This window comes from Haliaeetus albicilla, chromosome 10 (genome assembly GCF_947461875.1).
Source record: "Haliaeetus albicilla chromosome 10, bHalAlb1.1, whole genome shotgun sequence".
Taxonomy (NCBI): Eukaryota; Metazoa; Chordata; class Aves; order Accipitriformes; family Accipitridae; genus Haliaeetus; species Haliaeetus albicilla.
This window is the reverse complement of record NC_091492.1, coordinates 34,175,094-34,202,784: the sequence shown is the minus strand read 5'-3', so window position 1 is coordinate 34,202,784 and position 27,691 is coordinate 34,175,094. Positions and strand designations below refer to the sequence as shown.

The window sequence follows — 27,691 nt, the reverse complement described above, 5'->3', positions numbered from 1 at the left end:
CACTGGCTCACCCTGATACATACTCTGTACTCGCATTTGAGTCAGCATTTGAGAGGACCTGTTGCCTATGGAAAATCAGGAACAACTCTAAATAACTACATCAGTTTACTGCTGTCTGTTGCCAAGGGAAACAAACCTTGTTGGTAATACCCGCTTGCATTGCCAAGTAACTTAATCTTTAGGGAAACTAAATACGCTCCAGTACTAGCACTTCTTTAACAATAAATATCCTCTCTAACTGATATCATCATGGCTCATAACTGCAACTTTGTTCTGACAATTTCCTAAGGTAATCTCTGCTCAGTTATGGGTTGATGCCTAGGAGAGTGAGTTATCACACCTGGGTTGAGACATGCACAGAGATGGTATCTGAGTACCAGCTGGGCAGTCGAGGCTACCCTCGCGGTTACTGAGGAGAGATCAGAACTTTTAAGGCAAGTGAGATGAACCCTTAACAGACAAGATCAACTGCATGGTCGAAGCACCCATTTCTCCATGGATCAGGAGTCCAGGTGGAGGTGGTGTCAGCTTTTCTGAGCTCTAAAGTTAGGGGAGGTGAACCCAGGCCTGGTGGCGTCCCATCCAGGCTGCCAGCAGAAATGGAAGTAAGTCCTTGTCAGCGAGATTAAACCTTTCCTTTGGCAGCAAAGCCTGGCAAGAGGCAAGCCTGATGACCAGCCTGTTTTGTAAAACCTGTAGGCTGGGATGTTCAGACTACAACGGCTGTCTGTATTTGAACTCATCAACAGCTGCAAGTGTGAGGCCTCAGTCAGGTGCTTAAAGGCAGATATAAATATTGGCCTGAGTTACCAAGGAAAGGCAAGCTGGCGCTGGAACGTCCCTCACGCTTCTGCCACAGGCACTTTTGTCCTTCTCCAGCCACTTTTCCTCTGCCTTTCAGTTCATTATCACTTGCAAACTTCGAAACCCTGCTCTTTACGTGCTGTCATCCAAATTGTTGCAGACAGCAACTTACTGTTTCTCATTGTGCTTTCCACTCAAATTTCATTCCAGCTTGAAAAGACAGCACTGAAATCCCTCTTTTTTTCCCCTCTCAAGTTTATTGGATTGAGCAGGCTTGCCCTCCACGGCTCCTTGCACTGCAGTTCTTATTTTCTGTCTTTGGCTTTCTGAAACCATGAACGCAGCCCTAAAAAACCCGCTTCTGCCTTATGTACCACTTCACTGCAGCAAACAACTGCAACATGGTGACAAAGTGCTTTCTTGTCTCACCAAAATCAAGTTGTGCCATTTTAATTCAGCTGTGTTTCTAAGCAGCGCTTGATAAATTCTTTCTAACAGATTGCAGTTTCCCCCATAGCTAATATCAAATGCACTGCACTATTCAGAGGGATGCCTGACAGGCCCTCCTTTTAAGGCTCATATTACGCAAAGCATTTTGCAGTCGTCAGTGATTCCTTCTTAAGCCAATTGAACTTGTTGATTCAAAACCTACCTTGTAGTACTTGCTGACAGTGACTTGGCAGAAACTACAGAGCTTACTGCATTTTTCTGATTTCTCTGGGCTCTCTGTTACTGATTTGTTTTGCTGTGCTTATCCCCTCTCACATGTTAACAACCTCTAATCAACACCTAGGATCCTTTAGTGGTTGGGGGCATGTTTTTTTCACTATGATAAACACTTCCCATGCAGCTGTCAGAACAGAACTCTCTTTTACTTGTTCTCTTCTTTTTTTTGGAAAACAGTAACATGGACAGAAAGATTTCACACTGGACATATAAATTTCTTAACTGTATAAGAAATACTAAGGACAGGATAAGGAATAAGGCAAGAAAATGAAACCCAGTGTTACAAAGGCCTTATATTTCTCTTTTTTCCAACAGACCAGCTACTTTCTCCATGACATCCTCCCTACATGAAACTCTATTGCATCATGTCTCACCACTATGTTGAATCAGGGTATAAATACTCTCTAAGATCTGACTTGGACAGCTATTTATGCCCTTCTCATTTCAAATTTCTTCTGAGGACCCATTTCTGCAATGGTATCTACAGAAAAAGATCTATTCTGTATGTTCTATTTACCTTCAATTACATTTTATTGAATTAATTTAGTTCTGTGAGGAAAGCTGTTCTATCAGAGCATATTTCTGCTTAACCAATAATTTAACAATTGAATGCTTCCAGATATATCTTCCCATTGATTATCATTTTTTTCCACCACCATCACTTTTGTTAGGTCAAATCCTAAAACTGTGTTGTAAAAATTACTTGGCAGATGGAGCATCTCTTAGCCAGGGTGTCTGGAGAAGTCACATTTTCAGTACAGAGCTCCACCATTCCAAATCTACAGCTGATAATATTTGAACTAAGAACATAAAATCCTGATTAAATGGATTTCACTTTATTCCTAGACCAACGATTCATAAATTGTTTTACTTACATACACACACATAGTTTTCTTTTACAAAATTAATTTATATCAGTGTGCAGGGTACAGTGTGTATTGAATCAATTCTTTGTAATAGAAGTAAGGAAATATCTAAGTACATAGAGCAATCTGTGTAGCTCCTCTTCTACTTATGGAGGTTGTTCCTTTGCCTTCATAATTCTAATAGCGTATACAAATTGGTATTGACAATATACAGTTATTTGCTTCCTAATGTTCTGTATTTCCTTTGTATTTCTGATGGTCACAGGGACACAGCCAAACCTGAAACAGTTATTTTAATTCCCAGTCTTTTCATTTCACTACAATGTAATTGTCTTATAGATTTTTGTGTAGACTTATTTACTGGTTTTTCTTTTCCTGTTGGATAAGTATACGATAACTAAACTAACTTCAATTAGGTGACTGTCACCAATATTTAAAACTTAATAGCATTTTAAAAATTACATGAGTAATCCAAGCATAAAAATTATTCTTTATAATACCATTTCAGAGCAGTGACACCAAATCCTTATCATACAATAGCCTGTGACTCAGAAACATTAAACACAAACCATCATCACGTTTTTCTTCTACCTAAGTTTCATATTCCTTGAGTTGTACACAGTGTCCTTTTTACATTTGGACTAAAGCATTTTAGGAAATACAAAATGGAATATTCAGCATCTTATTTTAAACTCAGTATATTAAATTATCTTCTTAGCTACCCATATGTATTCCTATAGATTTTAGAAATCAGAATTTGTCCTTGTGTATTCAGATGTAGTGACGTGTCTACCTTACATTTCCCCTCTAGCCTTGCTGGCACAGCATTTTAAAGAAGACACAGTCTTAGAGAGGCCACCATCCCAAGAGTCTCAAGGCTTCTTGATATAAAGACCCGCTTGAATTTAAGCACAAATTTAAATCCGACATAAGTCTGTGTGCTTTGCAGTATCAAGAGAGTCTTAAAGATAAGCACATGCCTAAATATTATGCTGAACTGGAGCTAGAAACAAGGTTTATCCTCTGAAGGAGCAGAATAGTTGCAATACCCCAGTACAGATTAACGATGCTCTGTGAGATGTATCTTTGAATATAGCAGGAAGAGGAAAGTCTCCATTAATAGAAGGGAAAATCATGAATCAGCAAATGCTGGAGACTGTAATAAGTAGGAAAACACTTTAGTTCATGCTGAGCTGCAGGTTTCATCCTGTGCAGCATTTGGCTTTCATAAAATATAGGTTAACTGGCTGCATTCAAGAGAATGATATGCTACCTTTACCATTATTTGCTTTTTATTAAAGAGGAATGATATCAGTGTTCTGGGAGAAGTCCATGATATATATCTCTATGATACGATGTTGCTAGTGTGATATTATTAACTTGTTATAATATAATTTGGATGAGAAAAACTTACTTGAAGGCATTGGCATCTCCGTGGACCTTATAGTTGTCTGCACTGATTCTTGAGATAACTCTTGTGACAGCAATGAGAATACCAATATTGACCTGAAAGAGAAGGAACAAGACTTGGTCAGAAAAGTAAGTACTGACTGTGTCAGAGGTGCAGACTGCCCTAGGAGTTTATTGTACAAGTACAACGGAAAATAGGAACTTTCTGTGTTGTATTTATTCAGCAACAGAGATTTCCAATTTTGTACTGGTATAGTTTGACCCCTGTCAATGGATTTCCCTCTTCCCACAGTGGGTAGTTCTTGCTCGCGCTTTCTTTCCTTCAGGAACAATCCTTGCCGGTTTCAGATAAGGCTTGATTGATACATTGCTTCAAAGCTAAAGAAGTGCTCAGGATCCCTACTGTACAAATAAATACTGTAATAATCTACTACCAGCTGACAAATTAGACAAGAACTTCAGTGAACAGGGACATGTGTCTGCGTGCTCTTTGGTTTTGTGCTTGCATGTTGCACAGACTTCAAAAAGCACCTTTCCTGCCAGACTTCACAGTGTACAATTCCTGTTTCTCACCAAAGTCTGCTTGCAATTTAAGCACAAGATTATTCTAAAACAGCAACGAGGAAAATATGTTAAGCCTGAACTCTGCTTTTCAAAAGCCCTGCTCTTTTTGATGTCAAGCCCAGCAGAAACATCAATGAAATGGACTCCCACCAGAAAAGTAGGAAATCTTGAAAAGACTAACATTGAAAATGTCTTAACAAAAGAGAGTTTGCTCTCAAGTCACAGGTGAAAAAAGAAGGAAATCTTTATCACTTAAAGGATATGTGGCAAAGATTGTCTTGTTGTGCAAAGACCTTGGGTTTAAAGGAGAAAAAAAAAAAAAAAAAAAAAAAGAAAGAGGAGAGAATGTGAAGGTGAAACCCTCATTTCCCCCTTCCTGTCCAAAGTTACACATCAGCTACAAAGCTGATATTTAGCATCAAGTTAAGTACAAGGGCAGAACAAAACTATCCTGAACTGCAGAACAAGAAGAAAGAGAAGACTTCAAATTAGTGCTGTTGCTCAGTTAAAATTCAATAATCATACTTTATTTTGACATAAATATTCTAATTCTGAGGATGAGAGAGTGAATTAAAGAATGTTTTACTTTGATGATAATTATTTCCTTGGTATTTTTCAAACCTTCTGACCACTCTTTTAATTTTAGATTTCCAAGGGCAGACCATCACCCAGTGTAAAGTAGGAGTATGGCTGTTACAGTTCATTTCTGCCACGGCTTTTTAGCCCGTCCAAAGAATACCCTGTGGAATCTGACAGCTTTTCAATTACAAGTGTACTTGTTGTTCAATCAGCTTTACAGAGACGAATAACAGGTGAAATTCAATGGTCTTGGGATCATTTTCCCTGTTCCCACCAAATCATATTTTGTAAATAACTTTTAGAAATTCTTAGAGGTGGTAACGAGCATTTTTGAGAAACCCATTTATATGCTAAATATACATATTGACTGAAGCAGCAAACAATGAAGATCAACAAATTACACTTTCTCTTCTCTTTCTCTCTTCTCCAAACTCTCCAATTTTCTGCTGCATGTCCACCAAATGATCATCATCATTACTCCAGTTTTTCATGGGAATTACACAGACAATGCCTTTCTGTACCCTTAACTTCTTTCCTGACACATTATCTTTCAGTAGCCTTTTTTAGTCTTTTATCCAAAATACCAGTCTCCCCTTTTGACACTTCCTCGTGGCTGTCTCACTGACAGTTCAGGTTCATCCTGCCATAGTTGCTCCATGATCCCTTTTTCTGATGACTGCAGACAGCACACTCCTGCCAGCCTCACAAGTGCTTAACCCTAAAGCTTTCTTCCATTCCTAATTCTTTTTAGACACACCTAGATTTTGCTTTCTGCACAGCACTTTTAAAAATGTGCAGATTATGCCTAAATAACGTATATTAAAATACTCCCCCCCAAAATCCAATGACATAAAAAAAAAAAAAAAAAAGATGAAACCTCATTCTTCAAATTCTGAATTTCCTACATATTACAACAGACAATGAAAGTTATGAACAATAATCACCAACAAATGAATACTGAGAATCTTGCAAGCTCTCACTCAAACTGGACATGAACCCTAAGATGCGGTCATGAAAACAGCACAAGCAAGATAGTCTCAAAGGAGACAAATTAGGTGGTTTTCTAAAGCTCAAACTATCCAGCATTTCTAGCTGAATTTTAACTTCTTTGTATAAAAGAAATAAAATTGGAAATTAATTTCCTAGGTATGTTGGATGGTCTAAAGTGGAAATTTAAAAAGGCCTTGAGCTTCTCCTCGCGTGCAGACAGTGTGCATTTCCACGGTGCATTAGTAATATGTTTAAAAGATGAGAAGGAAACACTGTGATCTCACTGCTGATAAAAACCAAGGTACTTGTAAAATTAGCAACGAACCATTACACTCAAGTCCTGAAGTTCTATATTTAAATTTCCTGAACCACTTTAAAATTTCTACTTCGGTATTTTGAGAAATTAGTGTAATCTCATCCAGCCTAAATAAACAGATTAGCTACAAATGTCTTCCTTTGTTAATGTTTCAGTAATTAAAGCATGGAGGTATTTCCACTGCCCTTATAATGGGAAACAAAAATACAGCCACTGAATTGTTCCTTCAGTGATTTTTTTTGGCATCTGATGTAAACACTTTGCCAGTGAGCTGAATAGGAGAATGCTTAGTTGATGAAACACTCATCGTGCTTTAACCTATATCAGAATGTTCAAACTAGAATAAACATTTAGATAAGGGAACTGTATATAGGTCCTATTTTATACTTTTCTGAAAGACAAAATTACCTGACCGTTGCAGTTATTTTGCCTTAAAATTACACAGGAACTTAGAGTATTTTTGCTTGCAGGTACTGGCCACACTCTACTTCTAAAAAACCCACAGCTAATAACATTAGCACTTGTTTCCTAACTCACAGGACTCCTTTCAAGGCAGCTTGTCCAACCTCAGGCACTCGCAACTCTCTGCGAAATCAGCAGGAGCTGCCAGTTCCCATTATTGTAGGCTTGATCCAAAGCCCACCAGAGCCCATGGAAAGATCCCAGTGACATCAGGGAGCTCTGGCTCGCTCTAGCGACAACTTCATCTCACTAAAGACTGTCAGATCAGGAAGAGAGTTAAATAACTAAAAAGGACCTCTTTCAAAATCTTTTCCCATAAAAATTTCCTCAGACCAGATACAGTGAGACAAATTCTTTCCCTCACTTAGTTTTTTTTGCAGGGGTGTCACCTAGATTTCCTCCAAGTCTCATGAGATTTTTGTTTCTTCTTTAGTACAGGGCAGAAATCCCACGTGTAAAACCCTCTGATGTGGTTTGCTGCATCCTAGCCAAGAAAAGGCTTGGCAGCACAGAGGAACTAAAAAAAAAAAAGAAATGGATAAAACATATTGCCTTAATTAAATCCATTGACCAGTTTCCTCTAAAACCACAAACTATTTTAGGCTCTGCTTCAGTTTTGGGCAATGGTACAGGGATTTATAACCGACTCTTCCAATCCGAGGTTTAACATACTCTCTCGTGGCGTGAGTTAATTTGATCCTTATCATGACATCAGTGGTAGCACACCAACACTGCAAGTTGTTGCAATTGAATCCCATTGCTAGGGCGCATCAGAAATCACTACTGGGTATTACGCATTTCCAAACACAGCTAGTCGATTAAAGTAGATTCATGTTAAAATTTGGGAGAATGATTTCGGACAGCCTGATTCCACTTTTAGCTATCCCAGAGCAACTACAGATGGAATAGACTAAATTGAGTTATTTTAGCCTTCTTTGCACATGACTTCGTATTAATGCATGTAGTATCACAGCAGTCAGAGCTGAATATCAGAGCAAAACTTCAAGGTTGGAAAGGAAATACACAAGAAAATAAATAATAAATATAAAGTGTAACAGATGCCTGACTTCTACTCTTTCCTAATATCAATCCTTAATTTTTAATTTCTTACAATCCGTCCCCTTGTTCAAAAAATGTTGCATGCTTTCCTGTTGGTTAAGTAAGAAGAAATTTAATTTTAAAATAATGAAGGATTTAATTTTAAAATAGTAATAGTGCTCATAACTGAGTGCTAATAAGAAAAAATGAGAAGCTTAGCAGCTGTGGTCTGCTCATTTGTGCCCTAATCCACCACAGTGCTTAAGTATGTACTTGATTTCAATGACTCTGTGGAATCCTGTTGTCTCAGGGCCTTTAAACACTATGGGTCCAATTCTGTCACTTTTTCCCATGATGAATGATGTCTAAGAAGGGACACAAATTGTCACTTTTCAATCAGTGGGCCTACCTGCAGAGTAAGATACTGTTCAACATATGGAAAATATCCTAATTCTGCACTGGTACATAAAGGTATGAATAAATACCATGAGGCAACAGACCTTAATAAATCATGTATGATCAGGAGGTATAAGGGAGAGAAATTTATTATTGAATATTCATAAGCAAATACCAACTGAAGACAGTGATGGCAATCTCAGCCTGGGACCCAAGTTCCATGCAGTCCCATCTGAAGACACTGGTTACAAAGCTGACATCCCCACAGCACAGAACTCTTAGCAATATGCTAATGAAAATCATTTAGCTTCATAAAAATGCTGTTTATCCAAAAGACTTGTAAAAAACACCAGGAAAATAACTACTTACAGGGAGAACAATAGGAAGGACTTGCCACTGCGGCCCAATATCTCCCCCACCCAATGGATTATCTGCAGCACACCCACTGCTCCACGTACATAGATGCTTTCCATAGAATTTCCTTAATTCTGCCATATCTATGGAAACACACTAAGGCAGCAGATGGTTGATAACAAACAAAACATTCTGCCAGAAGTTTTAATGTCTTGTTCCAAGAATTCAGGTGCTTTGTCAAGTTGTTTTTTTCCCAACATGTCCTAGGCCAACTTTGGCTGAGATTAGTTTGGTTTTCAAATTAATTGCAACAATTTTTTTGCGAAGCTGCCTTAAGAGGATGCTATAGAGGCTTGGGCGAGGTGGTTTGGGGGACGGAGGAGAGTGATCTTTAATCCTTAAGATGCAGGTAGAAGCCAAAAGACCTACACATAGAAGGAATTATTTTCTTCATCACATCCCTTGACTCAAACTCCAAGGAAAGAGCACTTTGGTTATGGGAATCCATACAGGGCTGGGAGGTTCTGCGAATTACTCCCGAGAAAAGTATGTGTGAGTACTTTTTCCCAGTCACACTCCCACCATATCATTCTGTTTTAAGGCTCCATGATGTCTATGTTGCCTGTGAGGCTGTGACAGGACAAAAGTAGACTGTGTTTGCCTAGTCTCTAGGGAGTAGGAGTTGAAAAGAGCAGTCTCCCTGTTTTCTTCACAGCCGAAGCCTTTTTCTTGGCAGAGAGGAACTGTAGATGGAAGTAGTCAAAAACTGCTTTTTGAGAAGTATTTTCAGAGCTAAACACTAGTTCCTGCAACTAGTGGCTAATTCGTTATTTAGAGAGCACAGGCACACATGTACACACAAAATAGTGTTTAGCCTTGTTATTTCCCTATAGGCACTAAGACATTTTTCAGCTGGCATACTCAATGCCCAGAGAGAATAATTTGTCAGCTAGCTTGCTGCTGTTTTGGGCAGGGCTGGGCTTAGACTATTTAACAAATTGCTCTACATGGATCAACCTTGTGAGCTCACTCTTTCTCTTTCTCAAAATATTTGTATCCTTGCAAGAATGTAACCTGAGCTACACAAATATTATATATCATAAGTGAGAGCCAGACAGTTAAACCCTTACTTTCAGTGGCAAGCAGCTACGCATGCAAATTGTTGAAAGCTATGCTCACTCAGGTGAGTAAGCATTTAACTCTCTGGCATGTTTTGATTAACACCATCTTTGGACAGCAGCTGGGAAAGATTTGATTTTACTGGTTGCATCTCATTTCCTCCTTTGCTGCTGAACACTGGCCAGAAAGCAAGTGCTAATGTGAGAAGGAGACATTTGAATATTAGATTATTTGAACTGCTCTTCAATCTTCGATATCTACATAACTTTGAATATAAACTCACATACAGAAGGTCCAAGGTACAGGCCAAGAAGGAAATAAAGTCGTTGGAACAAAGGCCAGAGCTGTTTAGCCAGCTCTAATCCAGTGATCAACATTTCTTATTTACAGGTACATGCTTTCACTTAGGTAAAAGAAATTCTGCCCTTACTGCACAGCGACTTTTCAGTCTTGCCATTAATAATTTGATTAAAATGCTAACATGAGACAATTTCTGTCACATCAATATAGCAACTATTTTCATTGGGGTTTAAATATATGTTTCTAGAGCCTAGTTTTTCAGAGGCTGTATCCTGGGTGGAAGATGCTGGACTGGGCTGGGCTGCCTCTAAGAGGTGCTGATTTCTCTGTCTCCCAGGCAAATGTTAGGATGTCCGCTCAGCCGCAGGCTAAAATTGTCTGTGATGGAAAAGGTCAGCCAAGGAGCCACCTTCTGCTTGCCAAATAGTTATAGAGATATGCAATGGTAAACACTAGTTCTATATGTATAGTTCTCCTTCCTCCCTTCCTTTGGCTTCCGAGCAGGATCTGTGGGGTTTTTCTGTGTGATGAAATTTGGGGGAGTTTCTTTGTGCTTTCCATGGAAATCCTAGCTTTCTTAGGGAATTACAAGGTACAGTCAGTGGCTTCTTTTGATGTTCCTCCATACAAGTAGTCAGGATCTTATTTTACCTGACCCTCCTTAAACACCACAGCAGGCAGGCTCTGGTCTAGATTTGGGCTCGCGTCTTTACAATCTACGTAAAGCTTTAAAGACAACCTGATTTCACTAACCAGTGAGTCTATTCCATGTTCATACTGTCACTCTGACATTATAACCCCCAGAAAAAATCATAGATAACCTGATCGATTAAAGTATTGGAAGCAGTGCTGAAGAGGAATAATCTCCCACTTAATCCCTGCAAACACCCCTGACTCCTTAAGTAATCATAGTGATTATGCTACAACTCACTGTAATTTAACGTGTGGGCATAATTAAACTGCTGTAGAGCATTTGTGTATCAGCATCAGAGCCATGAACCTGCACCCTCCCCTGGAAAGACGATGTTCATTGTAGCTGGCAGAGGTCTTTGCGGCAGCCACCCGAACCCCGGCAAACTCGTCCGAACGGCCCTGCCTCGATCAGCCCCACAAACTGCTGTACCTGACACTGAATGCAGTATCTAGCACAAATGGCTAGATAATTTGTGCAGTGGCTAGCACAAATTCCGTATCGCTGAAGGAAGACAGGCGTGGAGGCAGCTTGTTACCTTCCCCAGAGTTCGCCCAAAGCGTGGCAGCTCATGTCGTTGTTTTAACCCATTGCTGCTCGCTGCTGACTGCTTGCAAACTCTGCGCATGATCATCTGCACTGAGGGCACTTGCAAAAGCAAATGTTTAAAATACCAGCGGGGTGGAATCAGCCTCAAAACTTTTACTGGTGTATATGAAACACAAACCGCAGAGTTTGTTCTTTTGGGGGATCTCAGAATTACTAAAACTCCAAAGATTACTTGGTTCCACTCAGTTATTAATGGCCCCAACAGGGCTGTTTCAGAAGAGGGCTGTCCCAGTATTTTAGGTTGTATTTTTTTCTTGGCATAGTGAAATGAATAGTGTGAGAATTAATATGCATAAACTAATACACAACAACAGAAAAATCAGAGGAGGAGCAAAGTGATTCTGGACCGTTCATCTCTGGTGTTTCGCTGCCCTGGCACAAGGACTGACATCAGCCCTTCAGCTAGTCCTGCTGTGTGGCCGACACAGACGTGCAACAAGAAACAGCAGCAGCCGTGGTTTTACCTACCAGAATTACAAACAACGCCGGTGCCACAAAAGCCCAGATTGCTCCATTCTCTAGCGAAAGCCAGCAGCTGCAGAGAAAAATCAGAATGATTTTAGATGAAACACACGGACATTTAATTAGCAATGTTCTTAATTAAAAGAGACTAAAAGAGGGTGAAAAAAGACAGATAAATTTTAAAAGCAAGAGACAGGATAGAGCATCAATAAGAAGCTCCTTTTCCCTTCACACTCGGGGAATCTGAGGCAGGATCTCATTTTGATTTGTATCTCGCAGAGTGTCGGTGACAGCTATCTGCCCCAGCATGTCTTCAAACAGCAATAGGGGCAGAAAGAAGGGAAGAAAGGAAATGTTTTATTTGCTGTTTGTTGTTCTTGTACCCTGTATCACAGGCAGTCATTTCAGTGCTGTGAGCACTGTCATTGTAGCAAGAGACAAATTGAAGCCCTTCCTGCCTTGCCTGGCTGGTGGTGAGGAAGAAGCTGGGAAACATGCTGTCAGCTTCACGCGTCTTTCCTACAGCAGTGACGATATAAACCAGTTTACCACACACACAGAAATAGCCCTTGCTCCAAATCCCTCGCTTACTTTATGGTAGAATTGAATCCTATGGTGTTTTTTCAGATAAATTTGCTTTTCTTTTTCCAAATTAGAAAGGAACTTAATTTTCAAAAATTTTAGCAATATCTATTCTAATGGCAGTTTTCTTCAAAAGATTAAATATCTTTAATCAAAGATTATTGTCATCTTGTTATGAGGTAAGCAGGGAGCTCACTGTACGAGGCCTTATGCCTCTGCAGCAAAAGGGAAAAACAGGCAAAACATCTCTGGAGCTTTTTGTGCATCATCTCAGCAGTGAAAAGCAAACCTGAGGCTTCTAGGTCCAAGAATATGCCTATACAACAGTCATGCTTTTGCAGGCTATCTCCCCTGCTCCTCAGCAGCATCTTGCAGAACTATGGCCCTCGTAACAGATCTATGAATTTTTCTCCCCATCAGATTTTTCATCCTTATTGCACCTGGAGTGAAGACATCTTCATACTCACTTGCCACTTTCTCCATAGCTGTCTAGGGATGATGTTGTAGAAATTACACAAATCACCAGTGGGCAGCCTGCAAAAAAGCAAAGTCAGTGGCAATATTAGTAACAAAAGTATGTCTTCAAGTAAAGCCTGCAAGTTCAGCTAAATTTCATGTGGACAATGGAACAGCTCTGTCCTGGTTTCAGCTGGGACAGAGTTAATTTTCTTTCTAGTAGCTGGTATAGTGTTATGTTTTGGGTTCAGTATGAGAAGAATGTTGATAACACACTGATGTTTTCAGTTGTTGCTAAGTAGTGTTTATACTAAGTCAAGGATTCTTCAGCTTCTCGTGCCCAGCCAGCAAGAAGGCTGGAGGGGCACAAGAAGTCGGGAGGGGACACAGCCAGGACACCTGACCCCAACTGGCCAAAGGGGTATTCCATACCATGTGGTGTCACACCCAGTATATAAACTGGGGGGAGTTGGCCAGGGGGGCGATCGCTGCTTGGGAACTAATTGGGCATCAGTCAGTGCAATTGCATTGTGCATCACTTGTTTTGTACATTCCAATCCTTTCATTGGTATTGTCATTTTATTATTGTTATTATTATCATTATTAGTTTCTTCCTTTCTGTTCCATTAACTGTTCTTACCTCAGCCCATGAGCTTTACTTTTTTTCTTCCAATTCTCTCCCCCATCCCACTGGGTGGGGGGGAAGTGAGTGAGCAGCTGCGTGGTGTTTAGTTGCTGGCTGGGGTTAAACCACGCAAGCTCAGAGTAATTTTAGAATTAAGTCTAACTTGACATCCTCCTGCAGCTGTGTAATACAACATGTTTTAATCAATTAATGTCAGACAAACAAAATGACTTTTCAATAAAGCACTAGTTTAACAGTCATACTGAATTAGTGCTAATTTCATTGAGAATCATAGTCCTGTTTCAGCCAGTTTTTTGGTTATGTCATTTCTGTCTCTTGCTATTCAAGCAGTGATATCCTGTGGAGCAGTATCAGGCTTATTTTAACCACCTTCCCCCCAGGTAAGTGCACCTTGTTCAAGAATTCAAAACAATCTCGAAAACAAAAGTTGCATTTCTCAGAGGGGTGCATGACTAGCAGGTGAGAGGACAGAAATGGCAACATTGGTTTATCCAGAGCATCACACACAGCAGCAAGAGACAGTTATGAAGAGACAGAGGCAAATTCAGATCCCACTCAGATGCCCAACCAAGACTTATTTTAACATAAATATGTAATAGCTCTACAAGATTTCTGTGTTTAAAATAAGACTATCTTTCCAGATGGGTTTTGACAGTTCCAGTGTGCTGCATCCTGGGAGGTGGAGGAGTGCTTTACAGGATTACACAGGAATTATACAAAGGCAGACAATTACGTCCTGCTGTCAGGGCGAGCTGTGTGTCTCTGGCCCTCAGCACTGCGATACGCTGTGGTGCCACTTTCACACTGCTTTCCAGGCCAGGAGCTGCAGAGGAAGCGAGGTTTTTCTTGCCAACAGTTCTGAATATAGTAAACCCTCATCCCTTTAAATATTAAATTATTGTCTGTTAATTCTCGTATGATTTAATAAAATGTGAAGGTTTGGGGTTTATCATCTTAAGGAGTTTAATAACCAGGTCCCAGACAGAGTATTAGACATGATAGCTTTTAAATTCTTCAGGTTTTCTGCATGAGGCTTTGCAAAATTCTCTGACAAGCAATTTCTGCTTAATCTTACCAATATCATCCCCATAAAATTCTGTAAAATTTTCCTGTAATAACAGAACTATGATTTTTGGAAGAAGTATTTTCATTCTGTAATGATTGTGGTTAGAAGCACCTTGTATATATAAACAAGAAAGATAGTCAGTAGTTCAGAAGCAGCATCTACAGGCATTGTTTAGGTCTTAGACTTTGAAATCCAATCTGCAGGATGGAGTTTTATGTCCCATAAACTTGATTCTGCTCTCCCATGCTTGTCCAAATCAGGAATAACTCCTTGCAAGTAATATTTGTGCAAGACCTAAGCAAAGGCAAGATTTGAGTTTACTGTCACATTTGTCTATTTAAGAAAGGCAATTCCTCCACACATTTGAACAAAATAAAAAATAATTCTATTCAACAGAGCAATTAAGCACAGACGTAAGCCTATCTGCTGAAACTCGGTCTGCCATGGATATGTGAGCTACCTGGACTAAAGGTCCCATAGGTAAGTCTACACGTTCCCAATCACATCTTGGGTTGCTGAGTAGACATTGTTGATTGGCACTGTTTGTCTTCTGGTGCAAGTTGTCTTCCCACGGCAGGGACTTTGTCACAGAAGCAAAAATACCTGTGCCCAACTAACGCTCCTTTATACTTTCAGTCTGCCTTTTTTTTCCAAGTCAAATGTCGGATATTCAAAGGATTTAGCATGACTCTTTATCCATTTTAAATGGCAGTGAAGAAGAAAATTAAATACAGACTTCCTTTGGAAGATAATAAAACTTATGCAGATGAGGCGTAGAGCAGTCATCTGCATAAAAAGAGCTGTTAAGTCAGTGAGAATAAAATGGTCTGCAGCCTACAGTGCAGTGTTTGCCTTTTCTTTGCATTAACAAGATATTAAATGGATAAGGGCAATGGAGGCAGAATCAAGGTTTTGTTACAGTAAAATTGGAGTATTTTTTCTTTAAGAAACAACCATGCAATAAATTCCATAAAGGTTGAAAAAAAATACATGTAGCCTATGGGGATCATAAGATTTGATCTGGACTGAAGAATTCATATGCGTTACATATTATACACAAAAGTAAGTGTGTTTGCTTAATCTTCTGTCAGTAATAATCACATAAGAGCTGTGAAGTTTAGTCTACACCCATAACAGGTAATGTTAATGTTGTGATGGCACTGGTTATCATCCATGAAAGAAATATGGTTATGGGGTTTTACTGTATCTGAATGTTTTCTCAGATAGTAGATGCTACAAATATGCTCACCAACCCTACTCCAAATAGCCAAATTTACGATGCAACAGGCTGTGCCTTCCAGAGCACAATATCAGATGAAAATGTTCTAGCACACTTTTCTGGCAGCTGATCTATGGCACTGGTGTCATCCATGTCTCTGTAGTCCTAGAGCAATACAGCATCACATTCAAACGGGGTAAATCAACCCACATGGAGCCCTGTGCTGCTGCAGCTCGAGTTCTCTGGGTCCCCAAGCCAGCTAATTTAAAGCTACCTCCCAAACTCGGCATCAAAATATAGCCTGCATAGCAGGTATAAACTCTCAATACCTGGCACAGGAAGCCCGATAACACAGTCCTTGCTCAGACAGAATTCTCCCTCAATACAGCCCAAATACAGTCACTAGGGTAAAGCCTACAAAGGATGTCAGCTACATCCTCTTATTCAGCATTAAACTTCACATCTAATCCACTTGCTTTATGTTTCTGAGGCACTAATGATAAATAAAATGGAAAATGCTTGTAAATCTGTATGCTGTATTTTGAAAGCTTCGGTGTCTTCTATACATAGCAAAAAACAGACCGGCTATAGAAACTCTGTGGCAGACAATTCAAAGCAATTTTAGGACATTAATTCTAAAATGCTAAATATGTCATCTATTGAGAAAGATGAAGCATTAGACACAAATGAAAGTATATTTCCTTCCAATACTGAAAAGATGAACTTTACTTGAGGGGGGAAAGTATATTTCCCATTTGTTTTGTAGAAGTTAATTTTCTATTAGTTACTTTTTCTTCTGCTGCATTACACTGTATCTATGCAGAAGTCTGGGACTACATCAAGAAACAGCAAATAAGGAAATGTAGGTCTTTTGACAGCTCAGAACAAAATCTTCATTCTAAGGTAGTCTCTAAAGGAAAGGAGATTGTCTGAAAGAGCAAACCACGTTAAGGCCAAAGTCCCACAGCAAAATCTTCAGTATCACAGACTGTATCATCAGTTTCCTAAAAATGGGTAGATGGGAAAAGTTTTGCTACAATCATCTGTGTTATGCTGAATCACCACGGCAACAAACTATTTTTTGTCCCCCAATCAGTCTCAAGGTAGTTTTAAAGGTAGGATATCATCACCTTCCTCAGATTGCTCTTCTTTTGAATTTCTGACAACTGCAGTCTTTGAGGTAATTTTAGCACCCTTGGGACTAAAGATAATCCACAGGATCTTCAATCAGCTCTGAACATTTGGTATCCTGTCTCTCTGATTACTGTTGAATTCATTTTACAGGAGTACTATCTCTCAGAAATCTCAATAGATGTTAGGAGATCAGTGATACTCAGTGTAGAGTTCCTTGTCCCTATCTCCTCTCATTGCCTCAAGTTTCGATTTGTCATTAATACAGACTTTGCAAACTTCTACGCATGTACTTAGCCCAGTGTTTCTGCTTAAATAAGAATGGTGGGTCTGGGTTTTTAAATTCAGGACTGGGGTTTGTCATTATTCCAGGAACTATGAGTTTGCAAAAGTCAAATGCATTCACACTTCAATTAAAAGAAAAAAATGAAGAAATTAACTATCTGTTCTGGCTAACGTGAGATGAGACATTGTTGTCTTCAAATTCTTTCAACCATCATTGGTCAGTATAATAATTAGCTAGGCCAAAGTGTAAAAAAATGGCCATTTTTTATTAGATACTGAAAAATTAATATCTATTATGGTCTCTGGACGGCACAAGAATGCTCGGCTTCCTTTTGACAGTTGCATTCAAAGCAAACTTACCCTCATTTTAAGAGCCAAACAGAATAATTTTAGGACAAAACCCTTTTAGCCTCTTTCCCCAGTCTTGCAAGACTTCTATTTAGATGTGGGAATTTTATGGAATATGTATAACTTCTCTCTATTGTACTTTCATCAAGTTCATGAAGAACAACCCAAACTGTACCCCATAGAACATGAGCACACATTGCTGCTGAAGGCAGTGCTGACGCTTGATCTCTACTTAAACATTTCTATTCATATTCAGTGCCAATATGGTAACAAAAGAGAAAATGGGGAACTGACAAACCTGGTTGTCCTTTAAAGCATTGAAGCAGTGAACACTACAATGTGGATTTTATCTCTAAAAACATCATTATTCAGCAACACCATTACCAACTGAATGAGCATTAGAGTTACATACCAGACAGTGAGTTGCGATGCTGTTGACTGAATGATGGTTGCCCTGATACTTATCAAGAGATAAACAATTTGGAATACAGTTGCCTAGTTAAATTATTTCAGCAATGTTTAGACACACTTGCAGCAATGACATGATGTCAGATATGATTAAGGAAATTCAATATTTAATTCAAATGTAAATACTTTGAGCTATATGGAGAAAATAAAGCAATACATGCTACTTTCCCTGCAACATGGTAGATTTACTGGATTTCAGAAAACATTTTTTTTTTCCAAGACACTGTAGGAATAATAATTGGAACATGCTCTCCAAAATCAAAATATTTGTCGAAAAAGGGCTTTTGAAAAGTTTACACAGAGAAACGTATTACTGTTATATGGATGATGTCTTCCACTATTTGCCTCCAACAGTACCTTTGCTACATTTAAGAAACAGAGCATGCCACCAGATTTCTTACACAATCTTTGCCAAGAAAACTGATATAGAAACTTCTACTGCTGGTGCCTCCTGTATTTTGCCACGTACATCTATTTTGATGACAAATACCTACTGTTGGGCCTGAGGGATTATCCTCCAAAGCATTACTCAAAATACCACTGAAGAGACTTTTTAGTAACCACATTTAACATTCCATTGGGTTATTTACCAATAGGCTATGTACTCATTGTGCTAATTACTACTAATTGAGTGGTAGCAACCATACTGCAATAAAATGTGGCGAAATGCAACATTTAGTACTAGTCTATCACAGTCAGATGCTGTGTTTATCCTTGTGTCTTCTAAATCACTTTGTAGATCACTGCTATTTTACAATAAACAAACCTTACACAAAATGCCAGAAGAAAAAGGGTAAAGGTGCATTGCAGCACATATAAATCATTAATTTATTTTCATAAGGTAATTAATGACTGATTGTAAATTGAGTTAATCAAAGCATCTGCTATAAGCAAATACCCCAGTGAATTAAAATCCAGTTCTTAATTATTATATTAACGGTTGTGGCTTTTTACATATTATTTCTGAAGGAGAAAGAGTTCTCAGGGGCTTATGAGAACATTTTCTTTGGTTTGATCTGCTTGGATTTGTATTCCATGAGCTCTGGATTAAATAAATCCACAAGAAACCTCTCTAACATCAGCAGGTTTCTCTACATTTAGTACTGAAGCTAGAAGAATCTACAAATCTCCAATGCCTTCAACCCTCAGCCTGTCTAGGTTCTCTTACTTCTGGGTCTATGTGCATGAAAAAGATCAATTACTCCACTAAGCCTGTTTTGAGTAGTGGTTCGGAGGGGAAAAAAAAAAAAAAAACCAAACCAAAACCCAAAGGAACTATTTTACACAGCTCTACTAAAATCTCAGCAAAACAGATTTCAAATGTTTTCAGCAACCAAATCTTTAAGGTGTGTATTCTTGGCATGCAATCCGGCCATTCCTTAAGAGAAAAAAAACTATTTTAAAGCAACCAGGATAAGGATACATGTATGTGATACTCTTGAACCTGTCACAGAGAAACAATGAGGGCAAAGAAAAAGACTTCTAACCAAATTGCAGTTTGTGCCCTCAATCTAGCAGATACTGTGTTCACCAGAGGACTGTATCAAATGGCCCTTAGATAGAACTGCTAAGCAGGAGATTTTAAAACAAAGAGGAATGATGTACAGAATTAAAAGGCCATGTTAAAAAAAGGACAAGTAGGCAGCTGTTGAAATGCATAAGTGAACAGCATTACTATCACCCAGATCTGCATGGTGCCAATAGGTATTAAATATTTCAATTATGACTGCAGAGGGTCTGTATTCTTGGTATAACCGGTTTTCATTCAGCTTTCAAATGAATTGTTTGGGGGAAAGCTAATGCATGTTTTACTTTTTTTTGAAATTATCTGTAATTACATGTATATTCCTTTGCTATCTTTTTACATCTCTCCTTTTGACTCAGCGCATGAGATTTTCTTCTTCTTCTAAATGTTTGTCAAGCATCATTGTGTACTTCCAGGACAGTGAAAGCAAGCTAGCTTTCATCTGCTGTGAAGAGTCTGGAACAAAATACTCAGTTTCGACTCCTCAATATGCACACAGATCAGACTTTCGTTACTGCATTTAAAAAGCTGTGAATTATTATCTGTGAGATTCCTGTATCATAGGACTACATTTTTATTCTTAATAATAATACTGAGGTTCCGTGCAGCCTTTTTCATCTAAGGATTTCAAGGCACAAAACATCAACTGATGAAGTCTTGTGATACTCCTGTGCTACTGCATCAATTTTTATGTATGGATTGCAGAATACAGATAGAATAAGCCAGTGTTGTGAGTTAGAGCCAAAAAAAGACCATACCAGTGCAGTGAGACCTCCCTCCCACACTCTTGCTATTGATTTGTTAATTAAGGATGCAATCTGGCCTAATGAGGTGATGCAATTCACTGCAGTGGAATTAGGTTTAGAGACTCTACATTTTAAAGTCTGATTACAGTCAGAAAAATTATGCATTTTCTTATCCAACAGACCTACTCTCAGTAAGGCAAACTATGATCATAAGATGACCATTTTACATATGCTTCTGAATATAATCTTATCCTACAGTGAGGAGACTTAAAACAAGCAGCTGCTAAATGCTTACCCCATCCAATTCCATAATAATATAAGTGCTTGCTCTCTTCTGACCCAAATACCTTGATCACCATACTGTAAAGATGAAATCCTTCTACCAGCATCCATGCAAAAGCACTCAGGAAGAAAAAATGAAGGAGAATGGCCAAGATCTTGCAAGGCACCTAAATTAAGAACAAAAATTAATACATTAATTCTTTGCAATGCAGTCACATTGCTTTTCCAATTTATTTTTTTTATTTCTGTATACATTTACACTGTAAATGCTAAATCACTGGACCAAAACAGTCTTAAAAACAAAGCACTAGAGAATTTCATTTTTCTACAGCATTTTCAAATAGCTTCAGAGTGACAAATCCACTTACCTTCTAACAAAAAAACAAAAAACTTTGCCAAAATCCCAACTGATTATTTGTTTATATAACAAGGAGTAATACTCCTACTAAAGTCTACAAAGTATATAAGAATTCAAAACTGAAGGCGTGACATCCTGTTGCTGAGCCTGTAGTAAATATAGGAGAGTCAAAGAAGTGGGGGTACAGGCATTGTCCTGTACCCTGCTCCCTGTTCTGTGATGGTAGAAAAACCAGCATAGTTCAATCCTCATTTTCTATGAAGAACTGGTAGGAAGTCACCAGATCGATTAAGCTTGAGCGAAACATGGAAATTTTAAAATAAGGTGCCATGTTGAACCTGTTCTTTAGTTACACTTTGCCATATGGCTTTCCTACTTGGCTGTTCTTCTTATCAAAAATAGGACAACACAGAAGTTAAATCACATTGTATTCCAGTGTCTGTCTTGGTTAGGAATTCTGTAAAAGTCTCCTATGCTCCTCCATCAGCAATCCTAATATAGACATTTCAAAAAATTATAGCAAGCTATCATTGGCTCTTGAGTTCTAAATGCTCTATGGTGGGCATCTAGTTTGCCTGCCTGTTTGAATTCTCAATTTCCCATAGACTGAAATATGTACCAGCTGTATATGAAGTCATATTTGACAACAACACATCGAGTGAATAAGGCAAAGAACTGAAAGTCTTCTCTGTAGGGTGTTTACAGACAATTTGAATACTCCTCGATAGCCCTTTATTCACTATGTGCTATCAAGACTATGGAAATAGGAGCTAATACAACACGTACATACTCTGTTGTTGAAGCAACAGAAGAACGCCATCTAGAAAGTGAGCCCACCTGGTGTGAACGGGACTATCTGTTTCAATTTAAACTATAACATGTTTTGAAGTGAAACAAATGCTGCCCCAAAAGAGAGGAATGCCATGACTAAGGCCATGCAGCAAGAAGTAAAAACATCCTCCTGACTCCTGTTTACACCCGCCTCAGTGCTTATGGCCCACTGTGCGCTGCAGGAAATGCAGTCTGGACTTCAGTCCTGGCTTTTCCTTAAGGTGTTCCTCAAAGAGATCTTTACATTCTTCTTTAAGTCTCCTATCAGCCTACCTTACGAAAACAGGAAAACCTAATCCTTTCTTCTTCCCCACTTCTCACGTATTTGCACAGCACATTCTCCTTTCCCCACTAATTGCTTTTCGAGGATGTCTCACCACAAGTGGTTTCGCTCATCATACAGTAATTGAACAGATGTGACTGCCAATGATCTTACCACAAGATAACCTTGGTTGGTTTGCTTTCAGTTAAGGCACATTTTAAACATGCTCTTGGAACGAGGCCCAGCTATATCTCAGTTTTGCATCCTGTAGCATACTGATGATGGTCATTCTGCTCTGTAGTTGTAACATCCCTTCTGTGACACCTACAGAATTTCAGAGGGGTTGCTTGCATGCAGTCCATGTAAATGGGAAGACTTTTTTTTTTTTTTCCTTCAGGGTTTCCCTTCCTTACCTGGACAAGTCACAGTAAGGTATCCAGGCAGGTGGAGTCTGTGGGCTGAGGAAACATTACCAGTAAGAACCAGTTTGCTGCCACAGTGGTCTTCAGATGTTAATCATTAGTTCCCTTCGTTGCATTAGCTTAGCTGCCCTGTGCTGGCATTTTTATTCTTTTTGTTGATGGTTCGGGATTTTGTACACTAATGAAAATTAAAACGTTGGGACTTGATAGTATAATGCAAACTGAAGCTTTCCCGTACCTTCTCACTTGTACTCAGCTCGTTCTGTTCTAGTGCAAGGACATTCTAATGCAAACCCACTGTGACTACACGTATTAAAAAGCAACAACTTTGGGTTTAATTCATCTAAGTGCAATCTGTAATTGTTTTAGTATGTCGTGATGTTCGGTGACATATAACTAAATCAGATTTGCTTATTGACAAAAACTGTAAAATCCTTTCCAGTTAATTTTATCATAAGGCTAAGTCCATTTCAATGCCTTTTGATTTCTGCAAGAAGATTGGTCCTTGGAAATAAAAATGCAACATAAAGCTGACTTACAAGCTAGTTCTGTCAAATGGATACTTTCCAATTTTTGAGTAGAGAAATAATATGAACCACAAACTAGCAGAAAAATAAAACATAGTGAAGTAGCAGGAGGCTGGTCTGTATATAATTTTGTATAATACCGAGTTGCAGATTTTTACATAAAATCCATAGCAAAGTTGACTCATTCTGTATTTGTGCCTTAATTATTACTTTGAAGATACTCTAAAATGATACTCTAATATGACAGAATTGCCTTCTTGAAAAAGGCACTGAAAAGCTGAGGCTTTTCATATTAAAAACAAGCCAGTGTCCCTTGCTGTATCACACAATGCACACTACTTTTGGTAGAATACCCGTAAAAAGACAGATCTCATTACTGTTACTCTTACAGTTGACTACTTGTGAGTCTGTGGAAACAGAAAAATCAGTCCAGCCAGTAGCAAGGCCTATCATGTCATAGTTGTTGAAAAAACAAAGCAGACTCTCAGAAAATAATTGTCATTTGTTTACTGAGGACAGTCTTAAAAGAGATAAGTAAATTTTCTAAATTCAACTTATAATAGTGTTTTTAATTTCAGTGGCAATCTTACTGCATTATACAGAACCCTCTGAAAATGCCCTTCCTTGCAATCTGTGTGCTGCTTTGATACGCAGTCTTGAATTTCTGCAGATACGTATATCATAAACAAAAGTAGCTCATTTCATCTCTCTGTTTGGAAGTGTTTTAAGCAATGCCGTGCAGGAGTACTGAGTGAGAAACAGCTCAATACACTGATGCAGAACAGCAAATAGTAGACACGTTAAAATTTCCAGTTGTGCTGGAAAAACACAGTACTGCCTAACACACTATACTTCAATTTTAATTTTCCTATGTCTAAATAATACTTCACTTTCTCCCACAAACATGCTCGCGTCTTTGGAAGGCTTCAGTAGCCTAAAGATGGTTAATTATTTTTGAATGCACACTGCTGTTTGGGATTCTGTTAAAAAAAAATGGTGCGCTCTATTCTATAGCGGAGAGGAAGTAACTAAGACAGCAAACCTCTCTGAAGAAACAAACAAATCCACCTATTGCTGAAAGTCTAAAGGAAGTCATTAGACTGGCACGTGGATAGAAAAGATATCTTAGGGACGTGGCAGTATAGGAAGAAAATGCTGTGTGCAAAGATATTTGCTTTCTCTAGAAGAAAGATATCCTGGCTTCAGGAATAATAGAGTCTTGTGGTTAAAAATTACTCCTCCTTTACAAAAGGAAAATTGCTGTAGTATAAAGTGTAAATGATTAAATAACACATCTGCAATTACCAGGGGAATACTGTATGCCATATCCGGAATCAAAACCTAAACACCCCTAGAGACGGAGATGGGAAAAGGATGGAGAGTCTAGTCAGGCAAGAAAGCGATGCCAGCTCAGAGCCTGTTTCTACGATGCCATTCCCTATTGCACTGAATTTCCTCAAGCAAACTGGTACCACTTGCCCTCTCAAGCAAGGGCTCTTGTAAACTGTTTAGCACTAGATACACCCACCTTTGGCAAAGGCACAAGATTAACAAATTTATACCTTCTAGTGTAAATACTGCCTCCCTCTTTTTGTAAACTACCATTTAGCAGTCCAATTAAAGAAGCAATTAAAGGTATTAAAACTGATGTCAAAGCTAGTGAGAACAGAGCATGCAGAAGATAAGGCCATGAGACTAATAAAAGGATGAATCACAACACCCCTGATCCCAAGAGGTTAAAACAATAAAAATAAAATTGTAGCAGAGAGTATGTATATCATGCTTTTCAACTTTAAGATCTTTACAGTATTGTGCTGTTACAGAGGAGATAGGGCTGAAATATCCATGGATTCTGTGAAGTGTTTCACTTCGGAAAGCCTGTGGTATAAAACAAGTCTTGCTTTCTGTGTGCTACTGTTTCAATTTAACTAAAGTAAGTTTTGAGTAGGTTTAAGAGAAATGAAAATATGCACCTATCAAGCTGCAATTTAAGTCTATGTGAGCGTTTCACAAGCTTAGCTAAACAAGCAAGACACCTGTGTGTGGACGAGGCACATTATAAATGTAGGTGGACACTGGGACAGGTCTCTGGACAACACCGGATCCACCTACATCCAACTAAAACCAGGAAACACAACTAGCATTTCATAGTATTTTAAAAGACTGGAGGTGACGCTGGCCTTGATAAGGTGTAAAGAGGCTTTTACACATTATCTGAAGTGACTCAGTTGGATTGTCTGAAAATCTGGAATGGGTGAAAAAGGAAAAACTGTGAGAATAAGACACCCTGTTATGCTAAGTGAACGTTTTATTGCCCTCAAGCCTATGTCCTTCCAGCAGCTAATGCCAGGTTTCCATTGCCTTCAGTTGTAAGTTATATCTTTTGTTGCTCTCCACTGTTTCTGTTTCATTTTCCTTCTAAACCATTCCCTACCTTTTTCTCCCTTGCACATTATCTCACTCATTCAGAGCCTACCTGAATGTTAAACAGTAAAAGAGTATGAACTTAGTTTTACAAAGTGCTTTTAGATCCTCAGGTAATAATAGCCTATATAAAACCAGACATTATTGTTATTTATAAACTGGACAGATGTTCAAGGGATCCCCTTTGAGTAGAATAAAAATGAAAGTGGCTGTTGCAAAATGAAGAGTGTGCAAACCTCATATTTACTTGAACTGAGAAAAAAAAGAATAAAAGATTAATAGAAGCTGCTCATTGCTTGTCAAAAGTAATATGGAGCAACAGCTGGTCGCTAAAGTAGCCAAGTTTTGACCATTACAAAAACAGAGCACACTGGAAGACTATTTTAAAATCAGGTTTTGTTTCTGCTTTTTGCAGGTGGGACTTTCCATCAACAGACCTTATGTTACTTTAAATAACATTTTTTAAACAAAACAGTGGAAATAAATTGGATTTACCGGTATGTAATACTGTTAACTTGGCGTATTCGTCTTCATCTAACCCAGCTGTTTTAGACACCAGTTTTAATGGTTTAGATCCTGGTACTCTGTATAAGGAATTCCCACCTGTAGTAGCAGATCCATAAAATCAATCTGTAATTTCAAGTTCCGATCTATGTGATCAGGCAGAAAAAGCCTATACATGCATAGAGCTTAAGTACCACATAAGCAATATGAAGGTGTTTGTCATTTGCTTAAGTGGTTGCCTTAGATGCCCAGAGAAGTATATACATGTTTTACAATTGTACTGGTTTTATGTGGCAAGGTTTTGGTAGCGGGGGGGGTTACAGGGGTGGCTCCTGTAAGAAGCTGCTGGAAGCTTCCCCTGTGTTCGAGAGAGAGCAAGCCCATACCAGCCGGCTCTAAGATGGACCCGCCGCCGGCCAAGGCCGAGCCAATCAGTGATAGTGGTAACGCCTCTGTGATAACATTTTTAAGAAGGAAAAAAGTGGGGACAGTGAGAAAACAGCCGCCAGAGAGAGGAGTGAGAACATGTAAGAGAAACAAGCCTGCGGACACCAAGGTCAGTGCAGAAGGAGGGGGAGGAGATGCTCCAGGCGCCGGAGCGAAGATTCCCCTGCAGCCCGTGGGGAAGACCCTGGTGAGGCAGGCTGTCCCCCTGCAGTCCAGGGAGGTCCACGGTGGGGCAGATATCCACCTGCAGCCCGTGGAGGACCCCACGCCGGAGCAGGTGGGTTCCCGAAGGAGGCTGTGACCCCGTGGGAACCCTGCGCTGGAGCAGGCCCCTGGCAGGACCTGCGGATCTGTGGAGAGAGGAGCCCACGGAGCAGGTTTTCTGGCAGGACTTGTGACCCCGTGGGGGACCCACGCTGGAGCAGTGTGCTCCTGAAGGACTGCACACCATGGAAAGGACCCACGCTGGAGCAGTTCGTGAAGAACTGCAGCCCGTGGGAATGGCCCACGTTGGAGAAAGTTCGTGGAGGACTGTCTCCCGTGGGTGGGACCCCACGTTGGAGCAGGGGAAGAGTGTGATGAGCCCTCGCCCTGAGGAGGTGAAGCGGCAGAAAATAACGTGTGATGACCGTAAACCCCATCCCTGTCCCCCTTGTGCCGCTGGGGGGGCTTGGTGGAGAAATCCGGGAGTGAAGTTGTGCCCGGGAAGAAGGGAGGGGTGGAGGGAAGGTGTTCTGAGATTTCGTTTTATTTCTCATTTAACTTACTCTGGCTGATTTGTAATAAAAAGTGAGCTAATTTTCCCTAAGCTGAGTCTGATTTGCCCGTGATGGTAATTAGTGAATGATCTCTCCTGTCCTTATCTCGACCCGCAAGCTTTTTGTTATATTTTTCTCTCCCCTGTCCAGCTGAGGATGGGGGAGTGATAGAACGGCTTTGGTGGGCACCTGGTGTCCAGCCAGGGTCAACCCATCACAACAATACTGAGGATCTCGGATTAGACTCTTACACAGCGATACTTAGAGGTAATGCTTTCTGCCACCTCTGGCTGATTAAGCAATAGTTGCTATACCTTTCTCACTGATTATTACTCAGATCAAATAAACATGGATGATACTTAAAAATCATCTAAATTTCCAGAGTAGAGATCATGATCAATAAATCTGCTGTTCAGAAAAACAGCATATTCTACCGCACAAATAAAACTTTATGAGCAAAAACCAAAGACCTCCTGTCTTGCTCTCCAAGAAAGAAGAAGAAATTGCCACAGCTCCATCAGGAAGCTCATTACCTTCCGAAAGGAATAAGATGACTTTTTAATGAGGGGAAAAAAAGGCAAACTGTACCACAGCAGAGAATAAACAATTAAAAAAGAACCATCCCCACCCCCCCCCAAAAAACCCCACAATCCAACAGAAATACAAATACCTTACCTAAATACAAAATTCATACCATTTTCTCCAATACAGAATTCCT

At 39.4% G+C, this 27,691-nt stretch overlaps 1 protein-coding gene across 2 annotated transcripts in view; it reads right to left on the bottom strand.

The window, feature by feature from the left end:
- Positions 1-27,691, bottom strand: part of ADGRD1 (adhesion G protein-coupled receptor D1) — a 159,207-nt gene that overhangs the window by 26,893 nt on the left and 104,623 nt on the right. For both annotated transcript variants that reach the window (XM_069794917.1, XM_069794918.1), the window contains 4 exons: positions 20,454-20,607; positions 12,736-12,802; positions 11,693-11,759; positions 3,811-3,902 (listed from right to left, as the gene is read on the bottom strand). In XM_069794917.1, coding sequence (XP_069651018.1) covers positions 3,811-3,902; positions 11,693-11,759; positions 12,736-12,802; positions 20,454-20,607 — 380 coding nt within the window. The remainder of the gene's footprint in view (positions 1-3,810; positions 3,903-11,692; positions 11,760-12,735; positions 12,803-20,453; positions 20,608-27,691) is intronic.